Below are 24251 nucleotides of genomic sequence, written 5' to 3' on the forward strand. Positions count from 1 at the left end.
ATTCCAGAGTCTCTTGTTCATGGACTGCAGGTGAGGAGGCAGATTAGCCCAGATGTTGCTGCCACCTGGACCCTGTTCTTTGTAGGCGTTCTGGAAGGAAGAGAAGGGAAGAAGCCAACATCCTGTTTTCTTTGAAGGTCAAAGCCAACTCTAAGTTGAGCATGATGCCTAATGATGGCTTGGCATTTGTCATCTCCATTCTTTTGTGCATTATTATTGTTTTAGAGTTTGGAGAAAGATTGGGTATATCCTCCTAAAGCCATTAAAAGTATATATCAGAAACATATGTGCCTATACATATTGCTCCCTCAAAGATGAACTTCAAAGATGGTGATGGGTACCTCTTTCTAAAGAGCACAGTACAGAAAACGGGGAAGGAAAGCTTCTAATAAAGAAATCCAGGACATCCCAGAAAATCCTACCAAGAAATCAGGGTTAGCATCATCAAGGACAGGGCATATCATGGTCTATATACTTGAAAAAATATGATAAAAACGATCCTTGACTTCTAGTTTACCTCCCTCAAACATAACCCCAGACAAAGTTTGAAACAAGATTATGTTGTGGATTCCTCTACAGAACACCTGACTAGCACATCTCAAAGTGAACAAAGCCATCAACGGCAAGCAAAGTCTGAGAGGTTTTTATAATGCATCTAAGGGAGCGAATGACCCAACAGAATGTGGTACCTTAGCCGCAACCCTTGACCAGGAGGCAGGCATTGAACTGAGACAGTACAAATGGAATATGAAGTTTTAGTTCATAATGTTGCATGATATTGGCTTATGTGTTGTGAAAAATTCACTGAACTTCTGTGGGAAACCGAACACAAGGTATATATACAATTGTCTATACTGCCTTTGAAGCTTTTTATAAATCTAAACCTGTTCTAAAGGAAAAGTATTTAAAGAAAACAAGGAGCTATCACATGTTATTGATGGGAGGGGCATTGGACACTTTAGAAGCAGTTTGGTGGCTTCTTATAAAGTCACGCATAGGCCTACAGTGTGATCAAGCAAGTCCACTACTTTGGTATTTGCCCAAGGGACATGACTATTTTTTATTTGTATCCAAATGGGTATACAGATTTTAGAAGGGCATCATTCCTAATTGTTCCCAGCTGGAAACAATCCAAACACTCCTCAGGGCAGCGAGTGGGAGAATGGACTAAAATGATGAAATATAGACCATCCCACAGTGAAAGGGATAAACGACTGAGCTGGGCAACAGTATGGGTGGGTCTCAGGTGAGCTGTGCAAAGTCGAAAAGGCCACACCCAAGAAGAGATACACACTCCAGTGTACTTGGTGACATTCCGCAGGACCCAAAACTAGAGGGACATTAAACAGACTTTGCTAGTTCTGGAGATTGGAGAAAGAGGTCACAGACAAAGGAGGAGCATGAGGAAATGTGAGAAAATCACTTTCTATTTTGATTTACTTTGTGGTCGTCGTATATGACTGCAGAGGGTCATCGAAAGATGCAGAACTGCATTCTAATAAAGATGAATTTTACTATATTAATATGTATAAAAACCAGGACAATTGCCACTTTTTCAAAGTTCCTTTCCTCCAAGGGATTAATTGAAATAATATTCTTGCCTATTACTTTCTAAGTGGTTTCATTTCTAAATACCCAGTTTTCCAAACAGGGACTTGTGTGAGGTTCTATGTGGACATTATTATCCTATTTCTTGGACACAGATCTGTATGTGGGAGCAGTAGGCCAGAGACACAAACACAGACAGCAGAGACAAAGAAGTAAGAACAGATGACAGCTAGGCTGGTGTCTGAACAATGGCGACATTAGCTAAGTGCCCCATAATCACCTGCTTTTGATGTAATCAAAGCTGATTAGAGCTCATTGCTGTATGCACCATACAGTTTCTAAAGCTCTGTCCCACAAATTCACTCATGTGACCTTCACAATACCTCTGTCACTTCCTTGAGCCTGGCTTTGGCATCCTCATGTTACCAGTAGGAAAGTCTAAGCATTCTCTGGTATGCCTGTAGTGCTCTTAGGCGGGCTTCATCAAAGGCATGCCAATTTAGTGTGATGGCTGTAACTGATTTACAAATAAGGGGTATGGTTATCTTTACAGTAGAGAAACTGCTGTGGGTTGGGGAGATGGCTCAGTGTATAAAGTGCTTGCTCTATAAGTATGGAGATCCAAGTTCAGTCCTAAGACCCATATTTTTATTTTTAAATAATAAGTAGATCAGGCATGGTGGTGAATGTATATAGTAATGCTGGGGGATGGGGAGATATAAGAGTCTCTAAAAAGGTGAAGAGCCATTAGAAGTTGTCCCTTGGCCTCCACATACATGCTCACACATATGTACACACACACACACACACACACACACACACACACACACACATACACACACACACACACACACACACACACCAGAATTGCAGGGAATTTACTAAGGTCACTGACACAATAAATATTTTAGAGCTCAGTATTCGGCGTTGACATATCCTCTTCCCAATCCTAGTTCTCTTTCACACTGGTGACGTGTGTTTTAGGAAGTGAATGCCCTTTTACAATGAATCTTCACACCTTGCATGGACCAGCAAATGGCAGGAATTCATTGGCTTTTTTTTAATTAGTGCCAAACTCCTATAATTAAAAACTTCTTTATGCCAGCTAAATGGTGCATGTCCGAGGTCCCTGCAGTCGGGAGGCTGAGGCAGGAGGATTACGAATCAAGGCCAATCTGGGCTGTGTAAGAAGACCTCATCTCTAAAACCCAAACACAAAACAAATAAACTACTTTTTTTTTTTTTTGGTTTTACTGTTATCTTTATTAGTAACCCGCTTTGGAGAACAGTGTGCAACCTTGACTTTTCTCTCAGCTTCCTGTGTTTGGATAATGTCTGACCGTAGGAACTATGTGTATGTTCAGATGTGTGCCTTCTAAACAAAACCCCATCACTATCAGCATGAAAGGGGTGGTCTTCCATTAAACACAAAGCTATCTATGTCAACAATGAATGTTTTTTTTTTCCTGAGAAGACATCTAACTCAATGCTCTTCCGTTGTCTCCTTTGGCGTGAAAATCATCTTCTCAGTCCGACTTATCTTTGCTTCCTTGTCTCTGTGGTCCTGGAGGTCTTTACCCTAGTTCTGGGCCTCTCTGTGTCCTCAGCACCTGCCCAGAATTTGTTTCATCAAAGATGCTCAGGCTTGGTCTGATGAGTGGACTGGACCCAAGTGTGTTTGATAAGCTCTTAGTGGTAGCTGGGAAGGCAGTAGACAAAACCCCTCCATGAATCCATTTTTTCTGTTTGGTGCCGTGTCATCAGGAGCTCATATTCAGACTTCCTTGCCAATATCTTAGAGGACAATATTTTCAGGGTACTGTAGGAAAGCCATAGTATGCTGGTGAACCCGGAGTATGGCATGGCATTCCCACTCCCTCTTTCTCTTTGGCCTCACTTGGGAAAGTGTGAATGAATCTTAGTCCAGTCTGATTGGAACAGGTTTACATGAATGAGTCTTATCTCTTCAGAATGGTCATCGTCTAGAATTTAGTTTGCTCTTACAGGGTGAGGCAAAGCTTGTTAGACTGGGAGTCTAAGACCACATTCTCTGGCTGTTATGAAAACTGGAGTAAATGACTTATATAAATCACCTGTAAGTGGAAGTGCTAGGAACTAAATGACCCCAATGATAGCATTGCCCCTCAAGCCAGGTCAACCCTCTTCTTGTTCCAAAAGCACAAGGCAAATCCTTCCATTTCCTACAGTCCCGTAGCTCCCTCCCTAGTTAGCCCTCACTCCTGAGCAAGCTGATGGGGGATTCTTCACGCTTTGAGAGTGGCTGGGCTGTCACTGTTTCTCTAGGCTGTGAACCCCCCAGGACAGTGATTGGAAGGACTTTGTTCACTCTCCTCACTGTGTCTGGCACTGCCATGGGCACACAAAGGATGCTGGAAAGAAGCCGTAGGCCGAGGCACTCAGCTTACAGTACAAGCTTTCAGAGGCTAGATGGCACTGTTGCTAGAGCCAAACCAGGTCTGTTCTGAGAGACAGCATGGATGGAGACGAAAGGGAGCAGGGGCTAGGGTCCTGCTGAGCTCACTTTGAGTCTGACTTGTTGCCAGCAGTGATGGGTGGCTCCCTGCTGGCTAACACCGCGTTCTTCACTATTTTCTCTGCACTTTGCAAACATGACTTCAGGTGGTCTTCAGGGTCTTTTGTTGTTGCTGGAACTGCTGGCTCAATTCTAAACATCCTTCAGGGCTATGACTCACCATGTTCCCCAAGCTGGGCTCAAAGTCATGATCCTCTTGCCTTAGCATCCTGAGTCCTGGGATTGGAGGTGTGTGCTATCAATCAAAATGAAGAGGGCTACTGTTGATATTGAGAGTAAAGTGACATCAGTTACTACAGAAATATCCAAAAAGCAGCAAATGGTCGGCATGCAAATTTTACGCAAAACAGGAATGAATGAATATCTGTGCTTTGTGCCTTCTGATTGTGTCTATTCTCCTGTTTCACCTCAGGATGATGAAGATAAACTGACTTGGAAAGACCGTTTCCCAGGATACTTGATGAACTCTGTCTCCATCTTGTTTATGGTAATTTGAGGGACCACCTGCCTGGGACTGTGTGCATGTTGACCCTGTAGTGAGTGTGTGTAAGGTGGGCATGTTTTTATGCTGTGGAATAGTGAGGGGCTGACAAAAGAGAGGCCACAGTACCAGATGGTGGAGCCAAGAACTTTCCCAGTACTGAAGTCACTGACTGTATATAGGTAAAGTTGCAGTGTCCTGCAAGTGGGATGTATTCTTGCTGTGGTACGTGTGTGTGTGTGTGTGTGTGTGTGTGTGTGTGTGAGAGCCTTTTTGGGTTCAGAGTGCCTCTCTCTAATGCTAACAATGTCTGGAAGGCACAGTAGAGAGTCAGCTAGGGACCTACAGTCTTTACTGTCTCTGTGGATGCTGCATTTACTATTTTTTTTACTTCCCCATGTTTGTGGAAACTTTTTATTTTATTTACTTATTTTTGAGAATGAATGGTGTTGTCAATGTTAGGAAAAGTTGAGGGAAGAAACTGAAATTGACTGGTGCTGGAGTCAGATCAGCAGCTGGAGTCATCAATGGCCCACATTAGGTCACTAACATCAGTCCTTCTTTACTTCGAGGCCCTGTGTAACTAAGAAGACTGTGGATGTAACAGCTCACTTTCCTTAGCAGGATGGCATATGCATTGCAGACAAAGGGGATTACTTGATTTTTAAAAACTGCAAGAATCATCGTTATTTTCTGAACCTACTGGGAGATTTCTTCCTGACTCAGTAGAGCTTATTACTGTCTTTATTAATATTGGCATCCTAACTAATGGGGACAGGAAACATGTCATCTGAGAAGTTTAAACCAGGCCAGAAATGGGGTCACATTCTAGTAATGCCAGCATTCTGGAGGAAGAGTCAGGGCGATTTCAAATTTGAGGCTAGCCTGGGCTATGTAATGAGACCTTGTCCAAACATAAATGTTCTTATCGAGCCTAGACATCATCAAACTCAGCTCCTCACCCTGCAGACCAAGTGCAGAGTTGTAAAGCTTAGCAGTCTAACTTTGGTTCCCTCTCTCTGCCAAACAAGCCCAAGGCATGGCGCGTTATACAAGGGAGCCGAGAGCTGTGTTCTACTCGATGATAGAAAGTTGAATCGATTTAGTGCTTCAGGGCCTCCCACAAGGTGCATATTGCCGTTGAAGAGTTTATTCTTCACTCAGGAAATATTAAATGAGTGCAACTGTGTGCTTAATGCTACTCTTAGGCACCAAAGCAGAGAAGGACAGAAGATAATAATAATAATAATAATAATAATAATAATAATAATAATATAGTAGTAGGAGTAGTAGGAGTAGTAGTAGTAGTAGAAGCAGTGGTAGTAGTAGTAGTTTTTAGAGAAGGTGTAAGTGGTGGTACACACCTATAACCCTGATAATTAGGAGGCTGAGACAGGAGGATTGTGAGTTCAAGAACAACCCAGACTGAAAATTAAAAATATTATAAAACACTGTACATGTGATAAGCAAACCAATAATAAAATTAGCCTCCACCTTCAGTGGTGGCTTAGGATTTTAGAGCATCAACTTGGCTGAATTTAGTGGAAAATGCCGGATCACTCTATTTTCTAGTCCTATTAAAGCATTCAGAGGCTGCCAGGAGAGGGATAATCCTGGGCTAGAGGAAAGTCTAGAGACAACGTAGGTGTGACGGAGCAGGTACCTCTGCACTAACACTGCCTTCACTTCAAGGACGTTTTCCCATCTAGGCCAGGCCTGGGCTAGGGTGGTTTTATGGGAAGCAGGAAGGGTGAAGCAAGGATTAAGTTGAGGTCAAAGTCGGGGAGTGTGTTTATAAAAGCTGTAACTCATCAAAACCGATTTCAAAGTGTATACAAAAATTACAAAAAAAATAACACAATTCAATAGAAACTTAATAAATGACCTTTATTGGTACTTTACAAAAAGGGACTCCAGTGGCCAATAAGCCTACCAATGAGAACCCATCTATCTCATTAGTATTCAAGAAAATTCTAATTTAAACCATAGTGAAACGCCATATGCACTCAACAGACAACATGCCATTAAGAAGTCTGTCAATAACAAGTGTTGGGAAAGATCTAGATCAAAAGAAACTTGTACAAGGCTGGTGGGAGTTCATTTACGAAATTATTTAAAGATGCCTTTAGAAACATTCTGGCATTACTTAGTAAAACCAAGACTTAAAGCCCACAGCCCTGGAAGTCCATGCCTAGCTGCCTGCCCTAGAAAACCTTACGTGCACACTCAGAGTATGGATACAAAAAATCCCGTGAGGCTCTGTTTATAATAGCCCCAAACTGCTAACAGTCCACATGCCTATCCCCATGAGCGTTGATAAATAAACCGAGGTCTATTTACACAGCTAAGGACCACATAGCCATGAAAATGCACACGTTAATCAGGATAGAGAGCAGTGTGGGTGACCCAAAAGAGCCAAGCTTCCGTGGCATCGTTCAGTGACGCATTCTTAAGTAACAGAATAGCTAAGACAAAGAAGGAAATGACTGTCATCTAACAACAACCTGTCAGGACTGAGGGACATGATGAGTCTGAAGTGAGCAGGCAGGATACACTGGAGTCTCTCTCTGTCTCTCTGTCTCTCTCTCTCTGTCTCTCTCTCTCTGTCTCTCTCTGTCTGTCTGTCTCTCTGTGTGTGTGTGTGTGTGTGTGTGTGTGTGTGTGTGTGTGTGTGATGGAATGTTCGAATGTTCAGCATGTTCCCAATAACATACAATTTAAAAATCACAACTATCACAAATGCATCTATTAAATAAGTCAAATAAGGATGTCTCGTTAAGGTCTTAGCAAGGGTCTATAATAGGAGAAAGAAGCAGCCACGTTGATATTTTGGAGTCAGAGGGAAGAATGAGGAAAGGGACTCCAACCAGGCTACAGTAGTACCTGGTAGGATGTCCAGTGAGAAAGGGGCAGCAACATGGTTGAGGCCAAGAGATAGAGTCGAGGAGGCACTAGGGAGTCAGGGTCAGAGCAAGGAATGGGCTCCCTACGGAAGTGTTTATGGAGGAGTTTCGTGATCTGACATGCGGAAGAGTGCAGTTGACTGTTGTGAGAAATGCTGGTAAAGAAGTGTGGGCAGCAGGGGAAGCAAACAGAGGCTCTTGGTTCCATTTAGGGAGCAGTGCTATGGAATAGCATTAACCATAGACTGTGGCCCATGACCAAGCTCCTTTACCCTAGTGGTGGAGATAGACCCAAAACATGATGTGTCCCAGTGCAGTGTCTTACAGGACAGTTTATTAGAGATGTCGTTGACCTGAATACCTTCAAAACCTACAATTCAACCACAAATGGTAGAAATGGCACTGGAGTTAATGGCAAGTGACCTGAGCTCTAAGGTCAGGATGGGAACGTGGGCATGGTTCCAAAGGCAGGGTCCAGCCATGGATCATCATGAAACCTCATTGATAGGAGGGATGATAGCTGTAAGGATTAGCTCAAGGGAAGATGTGGTTTGAACAGTGACTTGGAGAAGATGCAGCAGAGAAGTGATGTTGGTGATGTCATTGCTATCCATTGTTACCTCCGAAGACCAAGTGAGAACAAGGTGTCTCTAGCTATGGGAAGGAATCCTTTCGCTGTGTGGATTGTAAGTTGGGATCTGGAGTTGTGCTGAGATTCTGTGTCTCAATCAAGCATCCTGGCCTCAGAGAAGCCCAGGAGAGGATTTCTTCCCTGCCCACCCCACCATGACTCTAGAGCAACAGATACTCTTGACATTTCCCCCTTAGTCTTTTCCATTTCCCTACTCCAAATGAACACACACACACACACACACACACACACACACACACACACACACACACACACACACACAGTGGCATGTTCCTCTGTACCAAGCCTTTGTCACCTCATCAATACACCCCTCACCATTCATCACTGTTAGAAGGATTCGAGGTGGGGGGGGGTGAGGAAGAGAGTCTCACACCACATTTTCTAGGCTCTAACTGTCAGGCAGTGACAGTCCCAGAGGACCAGGAAGTGAATCATCTACATTGCTGGAACAGTGTGATGTCATGTCCAGGTTACCCACTCAAAAGAATTGTCCCTCCCTTGTCCTGCAGGCTGCTGCTGCTGCTGCTGCTGCTGCTGCTGTATTCTCATCTAAAGAGTGGCCTCCAGTGGAGTATCTTCTTTTCTGTCATCCTTGCAAACACACACACACACACACACACACACACACACACACACACACACACACACACACTGAAACACTCTCCCTTGACCATAAAAGACCTCCACCCGCCCTGCCTTTCTTACACGCTCCACAGGACAAATGCTAACATTTATAAAACATACCAGGCTAGGCAGCCCAGTCTCTTGCTAGCACCCCAGGCTTCAGCACGCTAACACCCCAGAAGTCTGCATGGGTCCATATGCTGACACATCTGTAGCTCATTAGCAGCCCACCAGTATCATTCTCTCTGACTGCAAAGTACTGTTCAGACTTCTTCCCAGCCTTCCCCTCTCTTCCTCACCCTCCATGTAACTCCCCTTCCCCTCCGGACTGTCTTCTCCAGCATTCTTTTGTGTACAGGGGAAACTTCCACCTGACCTTTCCTCACTCCACATTTTAAACAGCCAGTGCCCCATCCCTTCTTCCCTGGAGACAAACCAATACCTGAACAGTCTCATTGGCAGCAAGGATGAAACATGACTTCTTCGACTGAAGCCAATTCAGATTTGCTCCAGTGGCCCAGGGCAGGATGGGGCCTGCTAATGACAGGCCTCCCTGCTTCTGCCCCTTGCAGAGCTTTGATTAGGAACTCTTGCTCACAGCATCCTGGGCTTCTTGGAACTACCCTTCCTTGGCTGGGGTGGGGAAAGGAACAGTACGGGGGACATGGGAAAAGGCTGGCACTGTAGGTCTAAGAGAATTCCTGGTTCTTAAGTTCTAGGAGAGGTAATGTGGACCACAGAGGGGCAGGGGCTTGAATATCTCTTTGGTATGAAGTGGCAAAAGGCTTGTACATCAAATTAGAATCTATGCCTTTTATTCCAAGGTGACTGGCAAAGAACTCAATGCTTTTGCTCGTCTCATCCTGTGCAACACCACTGAGATTGATTTTTTTTTTCTTTTCTATGCTCAACCTTTACCTCCCATTGGTCAATCTGTAACTCATCCCTTCTCAGCAAAAACATCTTCAATGGCGCCCTATTTCCTTTCATGGATGGTCCAACTTGAAGTTCACTTCCTCCACACTATTCCCTGACCAAGCAGATCAGCATGCTGTGTCCCCTTGGCAGAGCTTAAAAGTCTCACACCTGTCTATTAGGGTGCAGCAGCGGGAGCTCCTCTTATCTCCACAGTAGGTAGAATGAAGGGAATCACAGGATGTACTTTACACCCTACTGTGCCCAGGGTTCTCATCTGTTTTATGTGTATATTGTGATTTAGATTATTGGGATCTGGTAAACACTGGAGGTGCTCTGCCTTGAGAAATGCCTCTCCACTCAGAATGCTGCATCAGACCTCCATGGCTTGGTGGGGCCCCGTTACTCACTTGGTTACCAGAGCAAACAGTAGGTGCTCAGTAGCTGACTGCTGATATGACTTCCTGCTTAGTAATTGCTTCCCTCCTCCTGTCTTCCTTGAACAGATCGCCCTGACGTTCTCCATTGTCTTTGGGGTCATTGTCTATCGGATCACAACTGCAGCTGCTCTGTCCCTCAACAAGGCTACACGCTCCAACGTCCGGGTGACAGTGACTGCAACAGCGGTCATCATCAACCTCGTGGTCATCCTCATCTTGGATGAGATCTATGGCGCTGTGGCCAAGTGGCTTACCAAAATCGGTACTGCGTCACAAACAAATCCTTTGTCTTGCGCCTTGAATATGATCAGCTCAGTGTATGTGAGGTGTTTGAAGGGAAGGACCTAAGGTGACAGATGGGATGGGACAGGAGTTTGTTCATTGAAGTTGTAAGAATGAAGACATATGGTGGCTTTCAGGGCCTGCCAAAGAGCCTTGCTTAAGTCATCAGGAATCCTTCTGTATCAGGCATGCTCAGAAGACCGAGTACCTGTATCGATTGTCTTGTGTGACAGAGAGCTCACTCTCACCTCTGTTTAATCTATGAGGTCTATTTTTCTTTTCACTCCAACTTAGAAGCAAGGCAGATTCATCATTTCCCGTTAGACTCTACAGAACTTGAGCTCTCCTCACTTTCCCAGCAGCTTGTATAAAGGGAAGAAAAGCTTCTTGATACTTGAACCCAAGAGGGTCTTATCTATCCTCTCAAGCCCTCACATTCCCCGGGCTCTAAGCAGACTTCAAAGAGGCATATCAGACTTCCCAAGCTCCAAGCCAGTGAGGAAAATGTCATGGCCCTCACATTCAGACGTTGTCATTTGAGCTGGGACCTGCTGTTGCCTGGGACACATTCAGGCATTCCTGCTCATTAGGTGGGGGAGGGCCAACACAGAGACCCTTCCCTGGTTTGCTTAATCTTTGAGGCCTAAATGCACCCTCCGTCTTTGAATTGGGGGGGGGGGTTCCTTCTTTATTTTAGGGGTTGGTCATCCCAGTCTCTCATTAGCCTCCCGGCAAAGTTGAGTCTGACATAATGTCCAATCCACTGCCTGTGTGACGGCACACTCAGATGTCTGTGAAGCCATGAGAGTTCTGGAGGTGCTTCTGGAGGTGTAGCATGGCCTCTACCACGAGGTTTGCACAGTGGCACCTGCCTTTGTTATCCCTGCCATATAGGTACTTACCCTCTAAATGTGAGTCACAGCCCTGCTCCCTCAAAGCATCTACCCAGGTGATATTGCTTAGGCTTCTTGAAAAAAATCAGAGAGTGTTTTTTTAACTCAGGGTCTTTGGTAATATGCTGTACCATGTTCTGTGGATCATTAGGGGGAGTGTCCCACTCTCCAGAGCACCCAGGGAGGCTTGGAGGTTGGCATCTCAGAGCAGAGTAGCTGGTACCCAGCAGGCATGTGTGAAGGGAAGGATGGCTAGCAGAGGGGAAGTTCCTGGCAAAGAAACAAACTAAGGAAATGCCAAGAAAAGGAGAAATCAGAAAGGCTTGTGGGCCACTTGGTTGGCTCGCAAGACTTTTGGCGGATGTACATGCCAGCAGAGTAGGAGAACCAAGCTGGATAACCAGGAGAGGGAAAGCATGACACATTTCTAGGAGACCAGAGAGCCCTACTATTGTGGGTGAAGTAGAGCCCATGGTAGACCCAGGGCACAGTGGAGTGAGAAGCTGAGTCTAGGGAGTTGACCGAACCTACCTTTATCTTTTAGTAGAGGACCTTATATGTCAGGGTGACACTGTGATTACTTTCATAAACAGTGGAATGCATTAATTTTGCAAGGGCTTCGTGAACAGTCTGCTCCATCAGTCCACAGATCATGCTACAACATATTACCAGAGTTGCCAGATGAGAAGTACGATCAAGCAGAGGTGGACAACAGCCAGCCTGTGAGCTTAAAACAGAAAGCTGCTCCCCTGTGGGAAGTAACTCAATCATGGAGCCGAGAAAGTTCCGTACTAGTGAGTTGTTCAAATTGGCATTCCTGGTGGCTGGTCACAGTGCATGGGAGAGGTCTGTAGGGATTGGGACCTGGAGGGACACAAGACATCCTCACTCCAGGCATTTGGCTCCACCAGAAGGGCAAGGGCAGCAGGCAAGAGAGGAAGGTCAGGATCATCTTGTAGGGTGCCCCACAAAGCAAGTGATTTTCCTTGACTGAGGAGAGAACAGTGGGGTGTGTCAAGGTCAAGGTAAGGCCTTATAGTTGACTGCAACCAACCTCCACGTGGAAGAAACAGCAAAAGCAGAAAGGAATGTCTCTATCCCCTGCTGACCCCCAAGCCCAGTACTGTAGTGGAGCTTTTGAAGAGCAACATGATGTAAGTTTATGTTTGCAAAGTTCCTCAGGAAGGATCATGGGATGCTAGGATGTCAAGGAGTAGAGGCAGGAGACAAACGTGGGTCCTGTAAAGATTAGTGAGCATATGGGCAGGAAGTGAAGATGAGGGAAGCAGGAAACCAATGATGGTATAGAAATGCCTTCCTGGTCCTATGGATAGTTTATTTTTCTAATACAATAGAGAAGTGAAGGTGGACAATATTCATAATTTAAAAAGACTTATTGGTAAATATTTAGTGACTACTTCCCATGTGCAAGGCTGGACGTAAACTGTTATCTAAGGCCATGAACAGAATGAACCATATGGTTGGGGTGTGGCTGAGTGGAAGGTCACTTCTCTAGCATGCAGGAGACCCTACATTGAATCAGTGGCACAGACACAAAAAAGTGTACATACCCACATTTCCATATTGTGAGCCTAAGCCTGTCGTTTGTAACTTTCTTCCTTATCCAGTGTTGCGGTTTGCCCTGGAGTTATCTGTATTTTGATGTTAATTCCGCTGCCTCAAGGACAGCTGCCTAGTCACATACTCAGGACTCAGGTGACTTCACCAGAACCTTCTCCTCATTGAATTTGTAAAATACAGGTGAGGGGCAGGTACCAGATAGAGTGAGGCCTGTCATTGGAGGAGAAGGAAGGATGGGCAGGAGAGGATTTTGAAGGAAGAGGGGGAGACTGGAACGGTAAAGGAGGAAGAGGGAGGAGGGAGAGGGCGAGAAGCCATGGCAGGCAATGTTAAGATTCTGCTCTGTGTATTTACAGGTTGTTACTAATGTTCTTAAGGGATGGATGGTACTGGGCTTTGTATGTTTAGGTGGGCAATTATATCTTACAATTGGATCTAAGGTTATTGTGTTGTGTGTTCTTTTATGTGATGGTTTACGTGTAGGAAAGTGTGCGGTGGCAGGAGACATTGGGCCACCTCAGAGTTGGGTTGTGTTTCCGTCAAGATATCTGGCAGATATCTTGGGGCACTGCGGTGCTGGACTTGGTGGGATAAAAGACAACTATACTTTTTTTATTTTTTATATTTTATGACAACAACCCAGAAATCTCACCCTCCTCCAGCTTGCTAAGCCACTCCCCAGTGTCCCATTACAGGTAGCAATACACACACACACACACACACACACACACACACACACACACACACACACACACACACACACGATTCCTTTTGGCCCACATCATCTTCATAAGCACTATATGGCTGCAGGGAAGGGTTTTCATTTAACTAAGGTACAAACTCATGTTCTACCTTGAAGATGCAGACCCCTGTGCTGTTTGGTGTAAAACTCTAACCACTGACATGCATTGTGTTCTGAGTCCATGTGGGTATTGACCTGTTTGTTGTTCTTGACTATTTATTTAGGTTCCTAGGAGACTCAGAGGTACTGTTGTGCAATGGAGACCACTGGATCAGGGCTCTCGCAGGCAAAGTCTGTGAGTTCCTGACTTGGCTCTCTCTCCCTCATATCCTAGACCATGCAGCATTGAGCAGCAGGGAAGTCTGCTACATAAAGTTGTATCACTTCTAGGCATAGCTTATCACCCTGGTATACTGTTCTCACTGTCTTATGATTCTGCCCCTGTCTTTCACCTCTCTCTATCAGTTTCTAGCTTGTCAGTATCTTCCCAGTCATCAGAGCCTGAATTTGAAGTATTACTGGCAATCATTCTCAGAGAGCTGACCATTGCCCTTAGGTAACACATGGACCAATGCAGATTCTCAACCACCTTCTTCTCAATGTATTCTTGTATTGCAGCCAATCCATTCAATCATTATCAACCTAGGGTACCCCATGCTGTTCCATCCCTTGTGCCTGTCCACACAAAGACTGCCTCCTTCCAAAACCTTGCTTGGCCACTCAGCCCTTGGTGATTTCCCTCCTCTTTGAATCTTTCTCTCACCCATTCATCCATCAGCTATTTGAGGAGTGTCAGCTTTGTACCAGTCACAATTCTTACAACACGACAGGCGACAAGTCCCCTCTACACTCCTGATGCCATCATGCTCGTCATGAAACAAGGGGACAATAGACAATAAGTAAAACATTGCATGGAGTGTAAGAAAGATATATTGTAGGGCAGAGTGGTCTGGGACCATGAACTTTGAACCTAAGGTGTTCAGGAACATTCCTATCCAGCTAATGGGGCTGTAGCTGCGGCATGAATGAGAAGTGGGGGGCTGGGGGAGATTATCAACCAGGACCTAAGGATGAATGGTGGGAGGATGGAGCATAAAGTAAACATGGCTACCATTGAGAATAAGCAAGAAGGGAATGGTCCTTGGATGCTGATCAGACACTGTCTTACCTTATTGTTTCTATCTGAATGAAGTTCAATTAGACTTAGCTTTGCTGAGGCAACACACACATCTCTACATTCCTGTTATTTAATATAGTTTATGTATTTCTGCTCACAGTACATGTTTAATGTTGGAGATGGCTCTTTGCTTCATACAGTAACTGAAGGACCAAACTGATGGAGGCTCTGGAGGGCAGTATGACAGGGGGTCGTGAGGGTTGGGGTCCCCTAGCAGAAGTGCGTTCATGGCTTCTGCATACAGCTCACTAGCAGAGGAAGTTCAAAGATGAAATAATTGAAGTACATGTACAACTGAGTCACTGTCCATTCTGATTGCCACTTGCTTAAGTTAAGAAGTATCTGGCAGAATAATCAAGCACTCAGTGAAGCATAGCTGTGGAAGCGTTTCCAGAAAGGACTAAATAAAGGGAAGACCCACCCTCAATATAAGCAGTGTTATTCCAGAGGCAGGGGTATGTGGGTAGAATGAAGAAAGAGAAAGCAAAAGGGCAGCTAACATAGGCATTGTTTTTGTGGCCTGGCCACCCTGATGACAGACACTGTTCTTTGATGCAACTGAAAGTGCTAAAATTATAGCCAGAACAAATTCTTCCCTCATTTTAAGTTGTTTCTGCCAAGTATTATGTCACAGTGACAGTCCCACCTCCCACCTTACCCCCCACCCCCACTGATTAGCATGAAGTGCCCTCTGTTGGGACAGGTCTGTGCTCCTGACTCTACTCAAGCTGCAGAACCCTTGAGGCCAATGGCTCTTGGATATCTTAGTGCTAGCTCCTGGTGATCTTAGCACCATCTGCAGATGTCACTTTCTGTGAGAGGCATTTCCTCTTGTATCCACTCCCCTCAAATAAAATATTCACAGCTTATCTACAGGACAAGCATACTGCCAGCCACATCAGAGGCTACTGTGTGTTTGTGTGTATCCATGGTCTCAACTCGGCTTACCTAAAATGGCTTCCAGTAAGCAGTGACATGGATAAGGCAAACAAAAAGCTGTCCCCAAAGGATGCAGATGAACAGACGGCAACAAAAATATCAGGACTTTAGGTTTCCTAGTGGTAAAGAACACACCAACAGAGATGCTCCTACAGTGTAGGTACCTAGTATAACCACAGGCAGAAGTGTGTTTTCAGGACTTCAGGACAGCTCCTGTGGAGACATGAACCATGGATAATGCCACTTAAGGGGATGACAAATGTGCCCAGCTGAGGGGCTCGCCCAGCCATTCTCACACTAGGTCTAGCGCCCATCTGGCTTCCTGCCCCAGATCTTCTGATAGTCGCTCGCCGAGCCTGTGCCTGAGAGCTTTTCTTGCCAGGTGCAAACAGCTGGTATAAGCAACCCTAAGAAGTTACTGAGCATTTCCTCCAGGCTGTGTGATGGAAGACCAGTCAGGCTATCTGAAGGTCGTGCTTGCCGTAATGTTTATGACAAAAGACAAATTTTGTTAAATGCCTCAAAGGCGAACAACTCAGATATGGGTAGATAAAAGCTACAATCTCCTCTCCAGCTGTCATACTAACAGTGGAATGGGTTGTCTGCAAAAAACAGCATTCTCTGAAGATAGCATGGCATTGGTGAGGCAAGGGCTTAGCTGAAACTGGGAGTATGTAGAGCCTAGAAGTCTTGTTTGAGCATGCACTTGGCCATTCAGGGTCCTTTGGACCATGTGTATATCTATGTTCAGCATATACCGGAAATGAGGTTCCAGTAAAAAGAGGATGAAATCTGTCTTAATCTTCAGTGATGTATTCTTCCTTAGAGGGACAATAGGTAATAACTATGGGGTCTAGATCCTAGTGGAAGAAGCCAATAAGAGCTGGCCAGGACATTAGGACTCTAGTCAGCACATGGCTCAGGCATGGAAAGAGGGTCAGAGACAAGGGGAACCCAGCTGACCAGTTCCAGGCTTCCTTCTTCCTGGGTAAGGACCCAGGGTCTTCGAAGCAAAGCACTTCTGAACCTATGCATTTCGCAATGTCTTGTGTTCTTGATCACTGCAATCTTGTCATTAACATAAGCACAGATCTGGCCTGGCCTAGAAGGGGCCAAGTGGAAAGGCAGGCTAGTCACAGGTTCTAGACTGATCATGATGCCCTCTGCTGGTTGTATAAGATGTCTCTAACTTCGGCCCTGCTCCTCTTCTGTTTCCTTCTTTTCTCTTCAAAACCATGTGCAAAATGCTAGCGTGCAAAGGCTTTGTAAGCCTTCCAGCTGTCTCCATTGTACCGATCCGAGTTGCAAGGCTGGCCTTATATGGGCATTAGAAACAAAGCACAACCCAGTCAAGCCAGTGTCTCCAATTCTTAAAGAAGTCACTATACTTACAAGTTGTTTGACTAAACGTTGCCATGGCTCATACCTGCTTGTCACTGTCCCAGTGTTTTTTTGATGAGGCAGGGCTCAGATGGGACGAAAGCAAAGGGAGAAAGACCAAGAAGCATTCTCATTGAGTGCTGCCTCCCATGCCTCCTTCCATGCACTTGTTAGCACTGTGCACACTTTGCCCATATAACCTTCTGTTGGTGGTGCTGATGGCTGAACTCTGGGGTATTTGTTTCGGTCCTTTAGACAGTGTCTCACCATGTAGCCTGGGCTGGATGTGAACTCACTGTACAGCACAGGTTGGCTTCCAACTCACCGTCCTCTGCTTCAGCCTCCAAGTGTACAAGGGCACATCATGTCTGTTTTCTGTTGTTATACTTCTTGAGGAGACATGAACAAGTGTTCATTTATATGATGTATAGCACAGACATGGACCAAAGAAATCATTCCATCCAAGTCTAGTTTCATGAACCACAAAGCTTATTGGAGCTCCTTACAAGTTATGTGGTGATGAATGACTTAAAGGAACAGGAGTGAGTCAAAGGCAGCTGCATAACACCTAGCCACCATAGCCACCCTAGCATAGGTGATGACTCATGGAAGAGCTCTCTAAACAACATGCCAGAAATCTCTTCTGCTCTCTTCCCAGAAATTATTAATATACTTATATATTGCATATACAATACATATAAATACAATATGTGTATATGTATACATGTGTGTGTTTGAGTGCACACGTATGTATGTAACCTCCAGGAAGGGTGTTGTAAATCTTGTACATTTCAGGAACTTCCTGAGAGGGAATGTTCGAATTCAAGGAAGTTGCTACCCAACAACTTCCCACACTGTCTTTCCAATTTCCAATTGATCATTTCTTTGACTTTACTTATGGCACTGCTGAAGAAGTTTAGACATTTGAATGGACAAAGCAGTTAATATGTATATTCATCTATGTGCATGTGTGCACACGTACCTGCCCCAGAACTTAACCTGAACTATAACTAAGGATTTTCATTATTGTAAAACAGATGTTCTTAATTTGTGATAGGCCTATAGCTCAATAAACTTATTAGATGTTGAAAATAACTTTAGTTGAAAGGGAATTTAGGGCTCCCCATGTAAGGGATATCAAACATAGCATGCTATACAGTATCAGTTGGCTCCCCTCAGGATCATGAGGCTGACTAAAAGTTGTGACTTATACTCACTGCCCACCATTCTCTAATAATAGCTGGTTAATGGTTGCTTTCTCCCTTCAATTAAAAAATTAAAAGACAGAAAAATAGCTAAAAGAACGTGAAAGAGAGGTTTACTGGTGAGTGTTAGATTCCTTGGATATAGATGGAGCCCTGGAGCTGGGAGTCTAGGGGGGATCTGGGTTTTTCTAGGTTCCTACCAGAGATGTCATGTCTGTCCTCTGATAGTACCAGGTCATTAATGTGCAGTTTGTGACCCTGGAATGCGGTCAACAAGTATGGAAACAACTACTGATAGGATTCCCCCATCTTGGTACAGGGGTACAGAACCATCCACACTAGAGTCCTCTGTCTTAGCACAGATTCAAAAGCACGTGCTGGCTTGTTGGGGTGGGGTTAAGTCCAAGCTCCATTTTCTTAGTGTGACAATGGGAAAGAAGAAGCAGCCTGGAGGTGAAGACAGACTGCTTTGGAAAATATGGAAGCTTACTGCCAGGGAAAGGAAGGTAGCCCTTCTCTCCTTACTCCCTTCCTGAAACCCATGGCCTCACTTACTGTAAATCCCTCATCCAGGAAAAGGTCAACACCCAAAGCATAATTTCTTCTGAGTATGGCTTTTACCAATTGTGAAGATCAAGTATCACCAGATGGACCATCACAAATGAAGACCGTATGTATATTTACCCTCAAAACAGCACCAATGGTGTAGGCAATCTTAATTTTCCCACTCTATTTATTTATATTCTTGCTGTTAAAGAACTTTGTTGACTTTTTAAGCTTAATTAGGTGTGGAGAATAAATTGTATATAATCAAAAATGGAGAGAAAACTTGAGTATCTAAGGGGCTTAGGCTTAATCATATTAGAGATCTGGATTTTATTAGATTCGCATGACATCTTGCAGTGGCAAAAATATCTGATAGTCAATTTAGAAGAAGAAAGGCTTATTTTCGTCTGGCTTCCATTTTCTGCTGATCCTGGTGGAGAAGGCGTAGTGGATGGCCTGGATGGGTGTAGGTGATGAGGTTTCTCATATCTTGATGGATCAGGATGCATCCTGAAACAGAAGTGAGGCGAGGCTATAACTCTCAAAGACCAGCCTCCCAGCTACTTGCCTCCACCACCCATGCTTCTCACCCCAAAGGTTCTACAAACTTCCAAAACCACCACTATTAGCTGAGGTCATCTGTTTAATCACAGGAGTCTGTAAGGGACATTTCAAACTCTAACCACAACAATCTACAACGAAAAGAATTTTAACAATACAGTTAAAATCTAAATTAGTTGTTCTCAGTAGCTTTTTCAAGTTCAAGAGCTGACACATGGGTCTGGGAGAGGGCTTTGGCGATAAAAGTACCTGCTGTGCAATTTCAAAGAGCTGAGTTCGAACCCCTAGCACCCACATAAAACACAAAACAACAGGTACGGCACATGTGCCTGTAATTCCAGAATTGGAAACGGAAACAAGTGGATCCTGAAAGTCCCGAGCAAGCCATGTGTCTTAGTCACTGTTCCATTGCTGTGAGGAGACACCATGGCCAAGGCAACATTTAATTTGGGTGTTTGCCTATAGTTTCAGAGGACTAATGTCCATGATCATCCTGGTAGGAGGAAGTCAGGCAGATTGCCTAAACAATAGCTGAGAGCTTTACATCCTGATCTTAGGCAGTGGGGGTGGGGATGGAGGGGTGGGGGGGTGGGGTGTGGACTAATGGGGACTTTTAGAATTTCAAAGCTTACTGCCAAGGATACATTTCATCCAGCAAGACCACACCTCCTAATCCTTCCTAAACTGTTCCACTCCCTGGTCAGGTGACTAAGAATTCCAATCTGTGAACTTTTAAAGGCCACTATCACTGAAACCATCATACTGCGTTCTCTGAAATAACAAGCTTCGGGTTCAGTGGGAGATTCTATCTCAAGTAAGGGAGTAAGGGAGAAAGAGCACAATAGAGGAAGTCATCCGATATCTTCCTCTGGCTTCCACATGCTGCACACGAATGCAGGTACCTACACACACACACACACACACACACACACACACACTAAATTATTTTTCAGTTTGTCTCGTTCTTAAAAATCTCATTTAAATTCTCCATGAGATCTAGCCCTTTACCATCAACCTCTCCAGAAGCTGGTGGGTTAACTGTGCTGTCACGCTGTGCACTGAGATGGCTTTGGCTACTGTAGCACATCTCTCTGCAGCTTCATTGTCTAGCTGGGCCCAGCCTTGCTGACAGCATAGGAGCTCTATGGTCTCCGCTCCTTGCTTTGGGGCATGTCCACCCATAGAGTTTGCCCCCGATTCTTTAGAAGTGTCTTTCCTCCACTACAGTAGTTCCACAAACCACCTTCTTTGTACGAGCAAACCCTTTCCCAAGAACGCCCTCTACATGCAGTCTGGGGATCCTTTCCAGGTTCCCATGTTGCCTTCATCTTGTCAAAGCAGGGGTGCAGCATGTGCTGGGGGTTCTCAGATGAGCTTGGAGGTATGCACACAGAAACACAAGATAACAACCATAAAGACAGTCTCATTTGTGCCTTTGAGGTTTTAAAAAAAATTGTTAATTTTCTATTAACAATTAATTAAATGTATAATTAATAAATTATTAATTTTATTTGATGATTCTCTACTTTCTGATTCTCTCCTTTGTCCCCTGTCAGCCCCTTCCAAGAAATCCCTTTCCTACATTCATGACCTTATGGTTTTTTTTTTTTCTGTGAACCCTTGCCATACAATCCTGCTGCTTGCTTTCTCCGTGAGTGGTGAGAGGGCCTTCCTAACCTGAGCTATCTGACCAACTCATCTCTTTCCTTTTCCTGTTTAAGCAATGAAGTCCATGTCTCCCTTATTAGCAAGTCATGCCCCACCCTACCCCTCACTGGGCCAGGCAGCACAACCCTGTAATCCTATCTACTTGGGAGACTGAGGCAGGAGGATTATGAGTTCAAGGACCCCTTAATGACACCTTATCTCAAGACAAAAAGTAAAAAGAGAAAGAAAAAGATTGAGATTGTGGCTCAGTGATTGAGTACTTCTTGGGACCCACGTTGCCCTAGATTTGATATCTAGGGTCAGGGCAATAGGAAGTCCTGAACTGGGATGTGGCTCTCTGCAGTTGCCTAGTTTCCTATATGTCTGAAGCATGCACAGCCCACTCAGGATTGGTCCAGCGACACCATGTTCCTGTCATGCCTCTTCATTGCTAGCAGTATCTTTATTAGAACCATAACTTTTGACCCAAATGAGTTAAACTCTGGATCTGGCTGGGTGGAAGTCATCATAGCATCCACTTAAGCAAGGGGGCTCCTGGGGTGTGACAGCCCTTCTCTGAGTCTCCTTGCTATACCACAGATTATCATACCACATAGGTTATACACATTATATAACAGATTAGACAGCAGCCTCTCCTTTCCGTAGTACAAATTGGTAGCATAACAGAAAAGCCCCTCCACTTCGTGGAACTGGTGAGGTGGCTGAACATTTTGAGAATGACTTTCTCCTTCACAGGGCCTTGGGTGAGAGGCTGCCACTGTCAGGGTCTCCTGAACTTTATCCTTTGAGGCATTCCCAGCTCCCTTAGCCGATCTGCTGGCTGCCTAATTACCCAGCTGGTAGCTTCGAGGAGGGAATTCCCTTCCCAGAAATCAGGCAAGGCAGCACTATTCCACACCAAGATTCATTCGGCCAGGTCCTCCACCTACCTACTATCTACACATACAAGGAGAGGGAAGACTGGCTGGTTAGGAAACATTGCTACGTGTGGAAGCTCAGCCCCCCTGGGAGAGAGGCTGAGAAGGGCTTCTGGAGCTTCCGTGCTTCTGGACCCCCAGTGCCAGGGCTGACCCAGCTGAAACATATGGAGGCATGGTCCTGCTTTTGTTTTGTTCCCATCTTGATGCCTCTGTTGGCTGGGCTGCTGGGGGACTCGCTCTAAGAAGCAGCTTTCACAAGATTGTGTGCCAGGCATCTTGTGGCTAACTGATGTTTCCATATGATCAGGACGGTGCTCTGGGGACGTTGAGTCCTAAGTTGCCCTCCCGGGACTAACTTGGGCTTTTACACTAATTACCTTCCCAGGCAGCTTCCAGCTGGGATATCAGCACTCATGTGTTTTAGTGACACAGCGCAGCAGAGGTTTGACACTTCACAAAAGGGGGGGTGGGTAGGCAAGGACAGTGTGTGTTGGAAATGCTGCCAGAATTGCCTTCTTGGTTCTAGATGGAAGTCCTAGAGGAATGCCTTCCATGGGTGGGGAACAGGTGAAGCCTTCAGACAACCTCTAATTCAGCTAGCTCTCTCAAGGAGGTGGGATCATGGCCAGCCTTCCTCCTCATCCTGTCAACATTGGATGCTCCTTCAAAGCCCCATAGCAATAAGATCTAAAGACACTTTATTTGGACTGTTTCTCATGAGGCCCAATTTAGACCACAGGAGACGTCTCCGTCTGTCCAGTGGCCTGACACAGATAGCTGAGGGTGACCCTTATGCACTTCCCCATCCATGTGAACTCTGGGAATACGTGTTTCATATTTTCCGGCACACAGCAGCCTCACCGCCACTGTAGTTGGCAGGTGAAGCTCCCTGTCCTGGCTTCTGAAAGATCCAAAAGCCCAACCACAGCCCCCAGCATTGTCCCTCAGGCCGCTTAGCCCATGTCCCACTCCCTTACTCCAAGCTTTCTTTCCTGAGGCCCTGCCTGCCTAGAAGGCTCCCTCAAATGCTCACTGTGGTCACAAGGCTTCCCAAGGCAGGGTACCCAAGTGATTTAGTGGCCTATCAAGTAGATTTGGACTGTTTATTGAAAATGCCCATTATTTATGGTAGCACACAGCCTTAAAAGCCTAGCACAGGCTGCTTTTAAAAATAAAACCAATAAATAATCGCCAAGCCCGTGATTTGTCACCATGGAGAGAGAAATCCACCCATTCCTAGTTGGAGTGAAGAGATCCGAAAACACCAGATTCCTCTTTTTATTTTTATTTTTTCCTCTCAGAGAACACAGAGGAAATTCCTGTAGGGACCGGGAGATCTGAGCGCAGTCAGTTCAAAGGGGATTATAAAAGGAAATTAAAGACACGTGTCGCCCCTTACCTCATCCTAATCCTCCTCTACACATAGTCACAAGATAAGCATTCCAAATTCTCAGACCCTCAGGTCTCATTACTTATTTTTAGGTGACATTTGTTTTAATTTTCTTACCCAAAAACTATTTCAAAGAGAGGACTTGAGGGCAGGCTACTTTTGAATTGAATGGGGCAGGCACTCTGGGTAGAGGATCAAGTTCCCTTTCTTCTTTCTTTCTTTCTTCCTTCCTTTCTTTCTTTCTTCCTTCCTTCCCATCTGTCTTTCTGTCTTTCTTTTTCTTCCTTTCTTTCAAGAGAAAAATCGATTGTGAGTGTTTCTTTCTTTTTCCCCTCCTTGCTTTTCTCTCCTTTCTGTCTTTCATGTTTCTCCTTCTCTTCCCCCTCTCTCTCCTCCCTTTCCCCCTCCACTCTCTGTGCCTTACCTCAGTCTCTTTCCATTTGAATGCTTGATACGGCCAGGCACTGTGGACAGTCTCCATGTATATCTCTATGCCCAACTTCAAGAAGGACTCCAGTATTTAGCACACCAGCCTGAGCACAAATCTAAGGTTCTCCCTCTACCCCACCTCTGTCCCTGTCTCCCTATCTCTGTCTTTGTCTCTGTTTCTCTGCCTCTCTGCCTTTCTCTTCTGTCTGTCTGTCTGCCTGTCTTTCTCTCCCTCTTGCTCTCTCTCTCTCTCTCTCTCTCTCTCTCTCTCTCTCTCTCTCGCTGTAGGTGTACATATGTCAGTATGGGTATGGGGGATAGAGGTAGTGGATGTCAGATATATTTCTCTATTATTCTCCACCTTACATTTTGAAATAAGCTCTCTCATTGACTCTGCCGCTCACTGATTTGCTAGACTGGC

The 24251-nt window shown here is 45.1% G+C and overlaps 1 protein-coding gene across 4 annotated transcripts in view; it reads left to right on the forward strand.

Moving 5' to 3' along the window:
• Window positions 1-24251, forward strand: part of Ano2 (anoctamin 2) — a 353573-nt gene that overhangs the window by 265990 nt on the left and 63332 nt on the right. For all 4 annotated transcript variants that reach the window (XM_087655423.1, NM_001431940.1, NM_001431941.1 and 1 more), the window contains 2 exon segments: window positions 4515-4589; window positions 10184-10379. In XM_087655423.1, coding sequence (XP_087511549.1) covers window positions 4515-4589; window positions 10184-10379 — 271 coding nt within the window.

The sequence above is a fragment of the Rattus norvegicus genome, chromosome 4 (assembly GCF_021556685.1).
Source record: "Rattus norvegicus strain SHRSP/BbbUtx chromosome 4, alternate assembly SHRSP_T2T, whole genome shotgun sequence".
NCBI lineage: Eukaryota > Metazoa > Chordata > Mammalia > Rodentia > Muridae > Rattus > Rattus norvegicus.